General features: G+C 54.4%; 3 protein-coding genes across 3 annotated transcripts; all 3 read left to right on the top strand.

Moving 5' to 3' along the window:
* Positions 1-1,327: 1,327 nt before the first annotated feature.
* LTS14_003101 (uncharacterized protein) lies at positions 1,328-3,245 on the top strand (the record flags this gene model as incomplete). Its single annotated transcript, XM_064835806.1, has 4 exons — positions 1,328-1,845; positions 1,904-2,041; positions 2,097-2,791; positions 2,845-3,245. The coding sequence occupies 4 exons, from the start codon at positions 1,328-1,330 to the stop codon at positions 3,243-3,245; spliced, it is 1,752 nt and encodes a 583-aa protein (XP_064696856.1).
* Positions 3,246-5,238: 1,993 nt separating this feature from the next.
* LTS14_003102 (uncharacterized protein) lies at positions 5,239-6,740 on the top strand (the record flags this gene model as incomplete). Its single annotated transcript, XM_064835807.1, has 5 exons — positions 5,239-5,513; positions 5,595-5,910; positions 5,965-5,981; positions 6,032-6,116; positions 6,171-6,740. The coding sequence occupies 5 exons, from the start codon at positions 5,239-5,241 to the stop codon at positions 6,738-6,740; spliced, it is 1,263 nt and encodes a 420-aa protein (XP_064696857.1).
* Positions 6,741-8,457: 1,717 nt separating this feature from the next.
* On the top strand, positions 8,458-13,046 carry LTS14_003103 (uncharacterized protein; the record flags this gene model as incomplete). Its single annotated transcript, XM_064835808.1, has 3 exons — positions 8,458-9,072; positions 9,127-12,875; positions 12,926-13,046. 3 exons carry the CDS (start codon positions 8,458-8,460, stop codon positions 13,044-13,046), a joined length of 4,485 nt encoding a protein of 1,494 aa, XP_064696858.1.
* Between the last annotated feature and the right edge of the window lie 1,125 nt (positions 13,047-14,171).

Consider the following 14,171-nt stretch of genomic DNA (forward strand, 5'->3'; position numbering starts at 1 on the left):
ATGCTCGACGACTAGCACAGCCGTGTGCACACGGCCATCGATGCAGCCAACCAGAAATGGTCGGACAGCTCTGTGGCATGGGACCCTCCATGGGTACCTTACCGGGCCCGTCGATGTTTACTGCATGCCTAGCTCGGACCCGCATCGACACTTCCTACTTCTTCAGTCCAGATCAACATTTAACAGTTAGGTCAAGTCTATGCGAAGCCAGTCATCCAGTCGCTCTTTAACTCGTTTGGTCGTCCGGCAGTGCTTCCCCAATTCTTCCAGTGCCATCGGTTCAATCCCGAGGTCTTTCCTGAGCTCAGCTTATCTGTGATTCGATATCCGGCTCATCGGACGGGCGCTTCTCCCTCATGGCAGAAGTGGACTCATCCGGACAACAAAATTAAGGCACGAACAGGCGGCTCCCGCCCTCGCCGTACTAATCTAGACCTCATCAATCCACCATCTATCTGCTTCAACATTCTCCACCAACTCCAACTATTCCTTGATGACACTGCCAATCTAGTCTCTGAATACGAGTGCTTTGCACGATCACCATCCGGTTTCGAAGCGTGCTCAGCGAAGCCACATCTCTAGGAGCGCTGGATTCGTCCCGCCACATCAAAGTCAACTTGAAGATCGCTGAGCGGTGCAATCTTGCGATCAGGTTCGCCGGACTATCCGAAATCATCCCACTTTACAGCTTGCCAGCTCTCTGCGGTGTGAAGCTGGGGTCTAGCGCTTCATTCTGCCTAACCGCCGAGGACTATACCATCCGGACTCTGCAGATAACTTCATCTACTCGACGCAGACCCAATCCGACAATAGGAACTTCAGCCTGTCGTGATTGCGGATCGACGTGGCACGTACCTGACTGCTAAATTGCCAGGCAACTGTGTCATCAACAAGGAGCGTTTCTTCCCGGTGTCGATCCTTGGCTGGCATCTTGCATCATCGCAATAAGCGCCTACGAAGCGCTCATCCGCAAACAACGGCTCTACACGACTGTCGACTTTCTTTTCATTACGCCGTACGGAGGTAGTGCTGCGCTGGTCCGCAGGGTTCTCGCTATTTGAGCGGGTTTGTGAGCTTAGCTCTCGGTTACAGTGGTAGTGAGCTCCGCCGGTCGCTCTTGAGCTGCGTCAAAACCACCAGGCACTTGCGGTTCATACAGCGAGTGTCGAGGCCTATCGACTAGCGGCAGGACATCCACCGGATATCCTCACGGCGGACACTGCTACTAGATCGAGCGACTGACCGGAAGCCTTCTTCCGCTGCACAGAGCATTCCAATGATTCACGGACGGCTCAGGGTGCCTTTATCGCCTCCAAGCTCTCCGCGTATGTCGGACGCCGTCACGAAGTCCAGCGGATACCAATGGCAGCAGCCTCCACCTTTGGCGGTCCTGCAACCTTTGTCCGTCGCGCAGTCGCAGCTCCACTCCGGACCTATTGGACTGGCGCGAGAACCGTTGCAGCCGATCAGTGTTCTGAGCAGACCGCCCTTGCGAACGTACAAGAGCTTCCCATACTCTCTAGGTCCGTCTAGTCGTCTGTCAAATGATGCCCAGACATCGCAGACAGACGGTCCTACCTTGACGGAGTTCAGGGAGGTACTGACCTCCCAAGGGCCTCAACCAGTAGGCAGTTCTGACCTACCACCTGCAACGTTTGGAGGTTCCGCCCCGACTAGCCCAGCGGGTCGTCTAACGCCGAGCTCTCCAGGAGGAGGACCAGACGACGAAATCATGGAAGATGAGGAGATTGGTTTCGGTACAGCGGAACAGGGAGATGACGAAGACCGACCGCCCATGACAGCCGCCGAGCTGCGGGCCCAGAAACGGAAAATGAAGCGATTCAGGTATGCGGGACATTCTGCGTGCGGCGTCGACGTGCTGGCTGACTTCATTGTGTACTAGACTCACCCACAACCAGACACGCTTTCTCATGAGCGAGTTTGCGAGGCAACCACATCCTGACGCAGCACATCGTGAGAGGCTGTCGCGTGAGATACCAGGTCTGAGCCCGCGACAGGTTCAGGTATGGTTCCAGAACAGGTGAGCACGAGCCAACCATGTCTCAGTCTCGAACGCTACTGACCTACCATGACAGACGGGCAAAGCTAAAGCGCCTGACAACTGATGACCGTGAGCGCATGCTAAGATCGAGAGCGCTGCCTGCCAATTTCGACATGACACAAGCATTGCATTCACCTTTTGGAACACAAGCACCCCCAAATATCGGGACGCCGATGCCATCGCCTGGAACATACGGGTCATTTGGAGATGCCAACGGTGCGCGCCCACTGACTCTTGACACGATGAGACGCGTGCCCGACTATGATCAGTACGCTCAACCCCAGTACACTACTCCGACAGGAGTCACACCGGCATTGGGAGCTTTCAACTTCACACCACCACAGTCTGCCACGGGCACATTGTCGCCCACCTCGATGGCTAGCGGTGCATCAGCTTTTGGTTTCCATCCGCAGGAGAGCCCTCGACGGTACACCTATGGTCTGCCGTTAGGGGCACATTCGAATTATCCTTCTCAGCTTTCGCAGGTACCACGACACCACCTGCATGATAGATTTGCTCGTCCTTACGCCGAGACTGCGAGCTCTCCTTTGCGGACCAGCATGTCTTACTCTGGAATGTCATCGACAAACCAAGCGCAAGAACTGCCAGCTGAAAGGGCTTCATCGTACTCCGAGCAGTCGACCTTGCCTGACAGGCCATCTCAACACAGGAGCTTGACAGGTCCCGTCACTGGAAGCATGTCTGAGGGCATTGGACTCGGCTTCACATGTATGTTGTGAGAGAGCATGACGACAGGCAACAAGATGCTAACACATACGTAGATGCGAACATGCCGCAGTACTCGTCGGCGGATCAGCAATCACATACAACTCCAGTGACGGCAAGTAGCCAAGCGACGGACATCGGCTACCGTAGAAGCAGTAGCCATCTTGCCGGACCACCGCTCAGCGCATATCAACCCTACCAGCCCAGCAATTTTGCAGCTTCGCAAGCACCGCAATTTTCTAGCTTGGCAGGGCACTTTACCTCACCCTACGTTGGCAGCATACAGTCACAGCATCACACCAGCTCACATCAGAATCAAAGTCACTCGGTGGCAAGTTTCGGGTCCATTGGAAATCAGCCGCAGCAACATTATCTGGGCATGAATGGTGCTGGTGATCATGAGCAAGACGATGCCGATAATAGCGATGGCGGAGTCCCTCTACCTCCAACGTACTGAACACGTGCTGGGGCCGCACACGACTGAGACCCGTAATTCGATATTCGATACCTCGATATGCACATTGTCCGACTTCACACAACCTTGACGAAAGAGAAGATCATCACACCCCCTGTAATGGCAAGCTCACTATTACGAGCCATATGCCACAAGTTTGCATACGATGAAAGCAACCAAATGCTCGTCCTAATCACGCAACAATCCGCACGCTTTCCTTACTGGCCGGTTCGCACTTTCCTTCATTCGCCAGGCCATCTGTTTCCACTGTTCAGGGGACTGGAGGAGGCTTCCGCTGGGCGGAATTTTACGGGCGCAAAGACTTGAAGTTTTACTCGAGAGGCTGGATACCCTATTGTTTGTACTTGATGTACTGGCTCCTAAACATTTGTGTATAGTTTCACGGCCCTGTAATATATATATGGTCAAATTTGTTTGTCACGCTTCCTTGAATGGATGCTCAATTTCTGCTGCTAGACATGAGCCTCAGTCGTGGTGATAGGGTTGTCAATGCGATCATTGTCGTGGCATGTAACCACGCATATCAAACATTGAATTTGGACAAACCTCGCCCGAGGTTCGTGTGTTGAAATTTCTGTCAATGGACTCACTCTTCGTGGAGGTATACTAGAGCGGATTGAGCTCTGGTGAGCTCACTTGCCTGTGACAATTATTGCGACGATACTTGACACTACTATTGACATGGATCGCCAGACTAAGACCATGTCACAACTTCGCAATGGAGCTTGCGACCGGGCTGTGCTGGGGAGCGTCGTGTCGTGGTCGACGGAATTATGTGGATGAGTTTTAACCCACCACATACATGCACATGGGACATATGGACCGCCGTTGAAAAGCAATGTTTGAAAGTGACACTATCAGACACGATGAAGAACCGTAGTTTCATCAAGCCGGACTATACATAGTAGTATACGTAACACACAGACTGACCTCGACTCGTTGGACTCATCTCACAACCATGTCAGTCTGTTTCTCAACCTAGAAATCTCCTCCTCGGCCACAATGACCGAGCTGCTCTGGACATCGCCTGAGGTTCCAACCACTTGGGTCAGCCGTGAAGACGTGCATCAATACGGTCGATGAGGCATCTGGGCTCGAGGCCATCACTGCTCTCGGCAACACTGGTGCGGAAAGATTGTGCTCAGCCTGCAAGCATATTCATCACTCCACAGGCACGAACCGGCTGCAATCCGTGAGTCTTTCCGCAACTATGGCTCATAAGTACGAGGACTGGCATACACATTCCCAGCCCATCACTCTCATGGTGTCTCTCGATTCACTCAGGAATGCCATATTTTCCGCTGGAAGGAGAATACGAGCTGCTAAAGGATCTGTTGTCTGGACTGTCGCGCACACATCACACTCCTCATGCGCAAGCCGGGTCTATCCTTCTTTACCCGGTAAGTATTGGAGGATCGGTTCATCCTGACCTGGGTGGTGTCACTCACGCTACCAATGCAGGAACTATTGTATGCGATGCGGGGCATACTGCTTGGCACCGAAGAAGCCTCGCTCTGTAGACCGCATACCACCCTGTTCGTCTATAGATTGCTGCATTGCGGCTCTAGCCAAGACTGCTACCGGCTAAATGTAAGTGAACACTGGGGAGATCGCCAGCTGACTCTTTGAGTTTGCTCCGAACACAACTCAGATTTCGCTTTACCCGTCATAGCACGTGTGGAGCGCCCATGGGAAAACTGTCGTGGAGAGTCCTCATCAAGCTCGCCAAGGCGCGCTCTATACCACAACGATGACCGACCAAGGCTTGCCAAGCTCACTCTGTGAGGGGCAGGGCATTGTATGGTATATACGGTATGACGATCACGACGCGATATCGTAGAAAGTGTCCTCGCAACAGGCTAAAGACTATTTCGACGACACGTTAGGTCGTGGTATATGAGAAGGTCTCGCCGGTAGTGGGCTACGGCAGGCTGATAAATTTTGGTAGGCTATCGATTGTTGTATATTCTTCAGGATGTTGTCTTCAATGCTTTCTACTGCTTTGTTGGTGGCTGCGACAAGCGCAGTGCCTCACGGACCTCCATCGCCTCCCACTGGTCCAGGTCACAACGGACCTCCTGGCCCTCCCGGCTATGGACCACCACCAGGTCACCCAGGACTACCTCCAGCGCCGACTGCTCCAGCACCGCCATCGCCGACTGGCCTACAGCCATATGGCTTCTTCGTTAACAGTACGATCTACGCTACATCAGGTAGCGAGCATAGCACATATCCACGCTACACTGAGCTGTAAGCACGGCCATACGCAGAACTTCGAACCCAATTCTGACATTGCATGAACAGCATGGATGGTACTATTTTAGCCACCAGCTCACTCTCAGGCCATTCTCCACCGTACTTCCCAATCTTCGAGAGCAAGGACGGTGGTGCTAGCTGGAAATACATCAGCAACCTTACCGATCAGGTCAACGGGCTCGGATTTGCTGCCCAGCCAGGTCTTACCCAACTCACCTTCGACATTGGTGCCTACAAGAGGGGCACCATCCTCGGAACTGGCAACTCGTGGGGTTCGAACAGCACAAACATTGACTTGTACAGTTCCACCGACGGTGCGCGGACATGGCAATTCGTTTCCAACATCGCTCGTGGAACCCGACCAAACACCACTAACGGTGCCACACCGATCGTAAGTACCTGTGTCTGATAACGATAGACTGCTCGCGCTAACGAAGTTTGGTAGTGGGAACCATACCTTTTGTGAGCACAAAATGGCGAAAAAGTACAGTTCCACCACTGACGCGTGACAGGCCATATGACGGCGAGCTCGTCGCCTACTACTCTGATCAGCGAGATTCCAAGTATGGGCAAAAGCTAAGCCATCAAACCTCGACGGTACGTCTAGCCAATCCAAACGAAGGGTGCTCAAACATGCTAATGTCTCCCCAGGACCTCAAGACATGGGGCCCAGTCGTTAATGATGTTGTGTACGACGACATCTACGAAGCTCGCCCTGGTATGACTGTCGTTGCTTACGTCCCACCAATCGACAAGTGGGTGTTTGTCCATGAGCGACCCATTGGCAACTCCTCCAGCTACGGCCAACATTACCCAGTGTATTACAAACTCGCCAAGGACCCTCGAGACTTCCGCTTGTCACCGGACATGCCTCTTGTCGTTGGCAACAAGACTGCTCCCAATGCCTCGCCGTACGTTGTCTGGACACCTGAGCCCAAGGGTTCCAAGTACGGTACCATTGTTGTCTCGGATGCTGATACACGATCTGTGTTCACCAACCAGCTGGGGGGTGACATCGATGCGTGGGAAGAGCACGGCACTGCTGCGGGTGCGGTGTATAGCCGTGCGATTCAGATCCTCAAGACCAAGCCGGATCATCTGCTCATCTACGGTGGCGATACTTATGATGGACAGCAGGCTGGCGAGCATATTCCCTTCTCGGCCAGCGTGTTCGACATCAATGATGTGCTGAAGAAGGGTGCCAATGATTACTCTGTCTAAGAAATCAGTCATCGATATCGAGTGGCTCACATAGTGTAAGTTGCATGTATGTCCGATACATCAAACAATGAAGCCCGTGAACGATGTGTGAGCGAAATGCAAGGTCTGGAAATTCATTTTTACAACCTGTCGTTCATCCCATGGCTCTTTGCATGTACGTGCACAACACACTTTCCGCACGCGATGTTTCATCGTCTCGTTGCTCCGCGAGTCGTACGAGACATCTCGCGAATGGAAGCACGCTAGAGCCCTTCTCGAAAAACGCCACCCGCTGCTGTCGTGCCGCCGCCTCGAGGTCCAGGGACCCGGATCTTAAATTACTTGAGATATGTCTCATTTTCCCTTTCGCCTCACTTCTCCTCGTTTAGAAGAAGTGTGTTGGAGGAAGATACGCGTGTCTCATTTTCGTTCTGGTGAGTGGGTTTGTGGCGCTGGTTTGCCTTCGTTGCACAATAATACCCACCTTACTTCAGGGCTGCAAATGTCCGCCCGTTGGATCTGCATGAACCCTTGCCTCTGCCAACGAAGAGCGTTTGACACTCGTCTGTTGTGCTACGTGGACCACCACTTCATCTTGACGACTTCCTTCAGCCTCTCAATATCTCTACTCAGGTTCATCGCTTCTTCACGGGCTGGACTGGAATCGTTCTGATCTCGAATGAAGAGAGATATGTGTCTTAAGCAAGCATGACAATGCATTATATGCTGTCCAATCGGCATGTAGTTCGCATCAGATTTCATGCATGTCACTGCAGCTTGCCATGAATAGTCCGTCATAGCGTGACTCACATGTCAAGGTCAGAGCGGTCACAGCACAGCGTCCGGTCGACGATGCAATTGTGCTTATAGGTAGCCGCGGTTATGCACAACGTGAGGAGAAGCTGGCCAAGTCACATACGGAGGCATGCGAAGATGTGATGACTGGCATAAGTAGCCTTGATCTACTTGCTTTGTACGATGATGACATATTGCATGTGTATCGCTGGCTTCGCAAAGGACCTATCGCGTAGCAATGTACATCCCAACTGGGAGGGTCTGGACAGGAGAATGCAATAATAATATGCTCTCCCGCAGCACAGAAGTCAGCAGCCTTTGGTAGGGATCATGGCTACAGATGATCAAATTCGCCACAGTAGTGTTGTTGTCCTCTTATTGTGTATGTATCGGTCGATGAATTAGTCATGTACCGACCACAGCACAGTAAATAATAGGAGAAAAGATCGAGGATAACAAAAGCGTGTCGCGTGCAGTGAGTGGATCATTACCGGCGCCAAGACCTTCCGGGCGGCGAGCCGCAAGCCGTTGAAAGGCATCTCTGCCAAAAATCAATTTGCTCTGGCCGACGCACCCTTCCTCCATCACCCTCCACACAACCTCTGTTGCGTGACTTGCCTGTTCATCGGCAGATACTACACCTTTGACCTATCTTCTCGCGTGTACTCGCAGAAGTCCAGTCACCCACGACCCAATCGGCACCGCCTTTGGACCTTTCCACTCCGCCGTCACGTTCGGCGCCCTTTTTCACCCACTCGCTGCAGCCTTGTTTGCGTGTGCCCTCTCCGCTCCACCACGAAAGCGACCACCACGAAACCTGTTACAGGCGCCTCGGATTTGACATCTGTCGCCGCTGTCCGGTCATCCCACTGACGAAAGCGTCCCACGCACATCCGCTCCCTCGAAGACCGCGCGCCCGCTCACCCGCAAAGTCCATCTACTAATGACAAGCGCGATTGCACCCAGCGCCCAAGCACCACCACCACACGCCACCACCGACGCCCAGCACACCGCTTCCGGTACGACATCGCCTCTTCCAGGAGCTGTGCCGGCACAGCTACCTGCAAGGTCGTACGCCACAGCTACAAAGACGGCGTCCCCAGCTTCCCAGACTCCGGCAGGAGCCTCCACCCAGAATGCAAAATCGACTGACTCTCCGGTGAACGGAGCGCACCCGATCGCGCACGGAGGCTCTCAGCCAAATGGAGCCAACAGCAACAACACACCCGCCGATCACGCGAGGAAGCCCTCGGTGGTCATCAGCGCAGCTGGCGCAAGCGGGTCCATACCGAATGGAGGGCCGGTCAGCGTGAACGGCCGCCCACATATCAACTTCGGCGCCATGAACGTGTCCCCTCTGCCTCAGCACGCCGCCCCATTCCAGGCTCAGAACGCCTCCCTGTCGACTCCCGGCAGCAACAACCCGCGAGTCATCTCCCCGGCACATTCACCTTCGCCCATTCCACAACCCCAAGCTAGCGGCGGTCGCCCGCCAGCTGGTCTCCAGAATCAGACCAACGGCGTGACTTTTGGCCAGCTTGGTGGTGAAGGCGAGCAGGTGAGATCAACTGCTTTGGGGTGATGGGAAGATCAGCAGCTGACCACAATCAAGTTCCGCCAGAACCAGCCGCCACTCGGCCCCGGCATGCCCTCGATGCATGAGCGCAGACAGTCCTCGCATAGTGACATGAGCAACTCGAACATGCAGCAAAACATGAACAGGAACTTCATGCCACCAGGCGGCCGTGGTCGTGGCTTCCCAAATCAACCTTACGGTGGTATGCCATCACCTGGACCTAACTACAGATCCATGTCTGGGCAACAGGCTACCCGGCCCAACATGCCACCACAATTCCAACCTGGCCCGCAGCCCGGTTCACCATTCATGCGCTCCGGCAGCCCTGCTGTCAACCACCCACGACCCAGCATGCCGTCATACGGCTACAGTCATCAACAAGTAAATATAACCCACTTTCCAGTGTCCTCGCCGACCTCTCAGTCAAAGTGTCCTGGCACGTTGCGAAGAGCTACCGCACCTTTTCGAAGAACGGACATTCCTCTGCAACTTGTCATCACATTTCCGACTGACGAGGCGGCGGACAACTCTAACAAAGCGAAACGTGAACTGACCCATATTTTTAAGCAGATGCAGTATGATCCACAATACGCCTACAATGGTTACTATCAACCATACTATAACGGGTACCCCGGCCAGCCACCACAAAGCCCTCGACCTCCATACCCCAGTCCATACCAAGCCCCTGGTGGTCCCATGCCGGCACCCTTCAACCCGCCCGACATGTCGCGCAGCGCTTCGCAAACATCTCAGCGACCGCCTTCTAGCCTTGGCCAGCCACCGACACCATCGATGCAGAATCAGGCACCCTCACATACCCCTGGCCCAAGCCAACCAGCCCAGCCATCACAATCGAGCAACTTTGTTCGCCCGGTGAAGAAGAGCAACGCCATCAAGATCACAGACTCTCAAGGCAATGAAGTTAATTTCAATAAGTCGGCCCCATCACCGGGTGCTGCTGCGCAACCCCAGCCACAAACACCTGTCATCGTGTCCACGCCCAACGCACCCACACCACCACCTCGAGTTCCAAGTGCACAACATAACAGGGTCGAGAGCAAGAGCACGAAGTCATCCGAAGAGACCAAGAATGCTTTCCAGGAGCAGGTCAGGCGAAATTTGGAGGAGGCTAAGCGTCGCGAGCAAGATTCTGAGGCCAAGAAGAGCAAAGTGGAAGCACCTGCCAAGGAAGATTCGAAGACAGAGGTCAAGACCACCGCTCCAGTCGAAGCCGATAAGGATGAGCCAGGACCTCCAGCTGCAGCGACACAGGAGCCGGTCAAGGAGGCTGCTGCGGCTGCGGAGAAGTCTACCGCCACCGCTGCGAAGGACGAAGAGGGTGTAAAAGCCGCTGACGCTGCAGAGGCGGCTGTTAGCAAGCCTGTTGAGGAGCAGACCGAGAAGGAGGAGACGGAAGACGAGCGCATGGAGCGGGAGATCGCTGAGATGGAGGCTGCCGACAAGGCCGAAGCAGAGCGTGAGGCTGCCTTCCAGGAGAAGCGGCAGAAGGAGAAGGCTGAATCGGCGAAGCGACAGGCTGAGACGGATGCCAAGGCTGACGAAGAGCTCAAGCGACAAGAGCGCGAAGCCGAAGAACGTGAGGAGGCTCGCGAGCGTGAGCGGAGGGGTGAGACGGAGGAGAAGGACAAGGATGCCGAAGAGCCTGATGATGAGGCCAAGGCCATGTTCGCGTCTCTCAAGAAGCCCGCTCTTGGTCCAGGTGCCCCGGCGCCAGAGAGTGGTGCCGAAACTTCAGTCTCCGAGGACGCTCCAGCTGACAGCAGTGCCATGCCTCCACCATCACAGCCTGCCGCTAAGCATCCCGGTGCTCAGAAGCCTAAGCCGGCTCATCTCAAGCTTGAGACTAACAAGCGTGTTGAGCCTGCCGAGCCGACACCGGGCATGCAAGCGCTGAAGTCCGCCCGCTTCCTTGCCGTCAACGAAGAGCTGAAGTATCCTGATGGTTTCAAGTCTCCGAATCCGGCTCTCAATGACGCTGGCGCCCGCAAAGGTAAAGCTTACGACCGCGACTTCTTGTTGCAATTCCAGAACGTATTCAAGGAGAAGCCTTCGGTGCACTGGGAGCAGAAAATTAAGGAGACACTCGGCAGCGACGAGCCCGCATCTGCTCGACTTGGCTCCGCACGTACGCCATCTACGAGACAGCCGTCCGGTCGTGGACCCGCCCCAATGGGAGGATACGTTGCAATGGGTCAGTTTGCTGGTGGCGCACGAACTCTTCCACCTGGCACATCGTCTGCCGATCGCTTCGCAGCCTCGTCAGGTGCAGGCCGTGGCGGTATGGCCATGCCTCAGATGGGTGGCCGTGCGCCAAGTCAACTTGGTATGGGAGCGCCCATGGGCATGAGCAGAACCAACTCGCTGCAGACCATGGGTAACATGGGAGGTCCGAACTCACCTCGCCAGCCGAGCGGCCGTGGCGGTAGAGGCGCCAGCAAGCGCGGCATGAGCAAGAAGGAGGAGCAGGATGCAATGGCTAAGATGCCTTTGACGGCTCACATGGAGATTGCTCCTCTTCCCAAGTCGACTTCCGGCTGGAAGCCTACCAGCATCAGTGCTGCACCAATGGCTGCTCCTGATCTAAGCGGTAACTTGGCACCAGACATTGTGCAGCGTAAGGTAAAGGCTGCGCTCAACAAGATGACACCAGAGAAGTTCGACAAGATCGCCGACCAGATCTTGGAGATCGCCAGTCAGTCGAAGAACGAGACCGACGGCCGAACTCTACGACAAGTCATCCAGCTTACGTTCGAGAAGGCTACTGACGAAGCTCATTGGGCTGGTATGTACGCCAAATTTTGTCACAAGATGTTGACCACTATGAGTACCGACATCAAGGACGAGACGATTCGCGACAAGAATGGCAACCCAGTCGTTGGTGGTGCTCTCTTCAGGAAGTACCTTCTCAACCGCTGTCAAGAGGAGTTCGAGCGTGGCTGGCAAGCGAATTTGCCGGAGAAGCCCGAAGGCGACTCGCAAGAGGCCGCCCTGCTATCCGACGAGTACTACGTTGCTGCTGCTGCAAAGCGTCGCGGTCTTGGTCTAATCCAATTCATCGGCCAGCTGTACAAGCTTAAGATGCTTACGCTTCGCATCATGCACGAGTGTGTCATGCGGCTACTCAACTTTGAGGGCGAGATTGATGATGCCGCTGTAGAGAACTTGACAACTTTGTTGAGAGCTGTCGGTGGTACCATGGAGGAGGATGATCAAGGCTCTCCTCTTCTCAACACCTACTTTCAGCGCATCGATCAAGTCTTCCTCAAGAACGAGACACTGGCGAGCAGACCTCGGTTCATGATCATGGACTTAATCGATCTTCGCAAGGCTGGCTGGAAGGGCAAGGACGACACCAAGGGGCCTAAGACCCTCGATCAGGTCCACGCAGAGGCTGCGGCTGCAATAGCCAAGGCGGATGCAGAGCGCGCTCGTACAAACCAGCGTGGTGGTCCCGGTGGTGGGCGGATGCCAGCTGGTCGTGGTGATGCTCGCAACTTTTCGGGCAACATGCCACCTCCGGCCGACTATAACCGCAACGTGCAAATGGACGATTTACGGAAGCTACAGAACCGTGGAGCATCGAACCGTCAAGCTGGCGGCAGCCTTGCTCCAGGTGGCGGTCTTGGCCCATCGGCGCTCTCTGGTCGCCAAGGAAGCAGACGTGGCAATCTTGGACCATCGTCGTCAGGCAACACGACTCGCACGAACACGCCGCCAGTCGACAAGGACAAGAAGGAGGAGCCTACACAGCAGAACTCATTCAGGTAAGCTGGCTCATCTTTCATACCTATCTCATCGTGCTAATATATCGTAGTGCCCTCGCAGCGCTCGAGAACGAAGACTCCACCGCCCCGCCTGAAGATACAGCCTCGCCTCCAACCGCACGAAATCGTTCCAAGTCACCACTCCCGGCGGCTGAGCGAACGGAAGGATAGACCATCGACCATTTGCATCATCGCAATCGAGATACCCCACGACATCTCGAGCGAGACTTTCTTCATTCCTTCATCCTGCTGTATTCCATACTTCGAGACTACTACACCTTATTTAATTCGACAGCACTGGTCAACGTCAAAAACTCCGGGATGGAGGGCACCGAGTCAAGAGTTCTTGCTGTGAATCTTCTTCAAAGTGCAGATTCTATCGGTACGTTCTTGCACTTGCTTCTTGTTGTGTTATAAAAGTCCTTCTTCGCGCTGCACTATCTTAGGGCTTGGGCATGGGTTGGTGGGAAAGGCGTTATAGATGGTGGGTTGAGGTGTGCTTTGGGGACAGCATACTCGCGGCTCGTCGGTGCCTTTTCTTCTGAAGGTGTGGTTTAGAAGATGCTGCTGAGGGCAAGCATGCTTCTGTTGAAGTGCAGAGTCGATGGTCGGGCACTTGGGAGGTGTTCAAGGACTGGTGTAAACGAGATGAAGGAGGTGTTGTGGAAGAGGTCGAGAAAGGTGGGGAGGAGCTGCTTACTGGTTCTGGAGATGGAACTTGAAGTTGGCGATGTGTTTTGATAGAGATTCGGGACGCTGCTCACCGTGGCAGTGCCGAAGGGCGTACAGCTTGGGTGTGCTTCCTGGCGCTTGTATGTGTGTCTCTGTACATACTTGCTTCAATTGAAGATGCTTACACCCGTTCGGCCTTCACTGGCCCACTGCGTTAACATGACAATATGCCTCGCTCACGGAAATGCCTTCTCATCTGGCCGTTGTGTGTTCACCCGCTCGACTACGTCCTTCGCCAGCAGCCTCCGGTGAGATTTCGAAGACGCGAGATATATCTTCCACTACTCGTCGTCCTGTTCCGACACCTCATGTTGACATCGATCACATAACGCACCTCCCCGTGCGGGGAGACACCCTCCGCGACGAGACAAATCCGAGATACTTGCACTTCTATTATGCCGTACATACTACGAACATTGATGCGGCTTATCGAAATACTTTTATACGGTGGCTAGCAACTCTAGGATGCTATACCTTCAGCTAATACTACCAAAACGTTGTCTTCGCGCGCTATAGGTTCTGCGAAGCCGCTCGCTTTCTTGGCGCTGCATCGAGGCACGTCTT

The sequence above is a fragment of the Recurvomyces mirabilis genome (assembly GCF_035927965.1).
Source record: "Recurvomyces mirabilis strain CCFEE 5264 chromosome Unknown scaffold_6, whole genome shotgun sequence".
Taxonomy (NCBI): Eukaryota; Fungi; Ascomycota; class Dothideomycetes; order Mycosphaerellales; family Teratosphaeriaceae; genus Recurvomyces; species Recurvomyces mirabilis.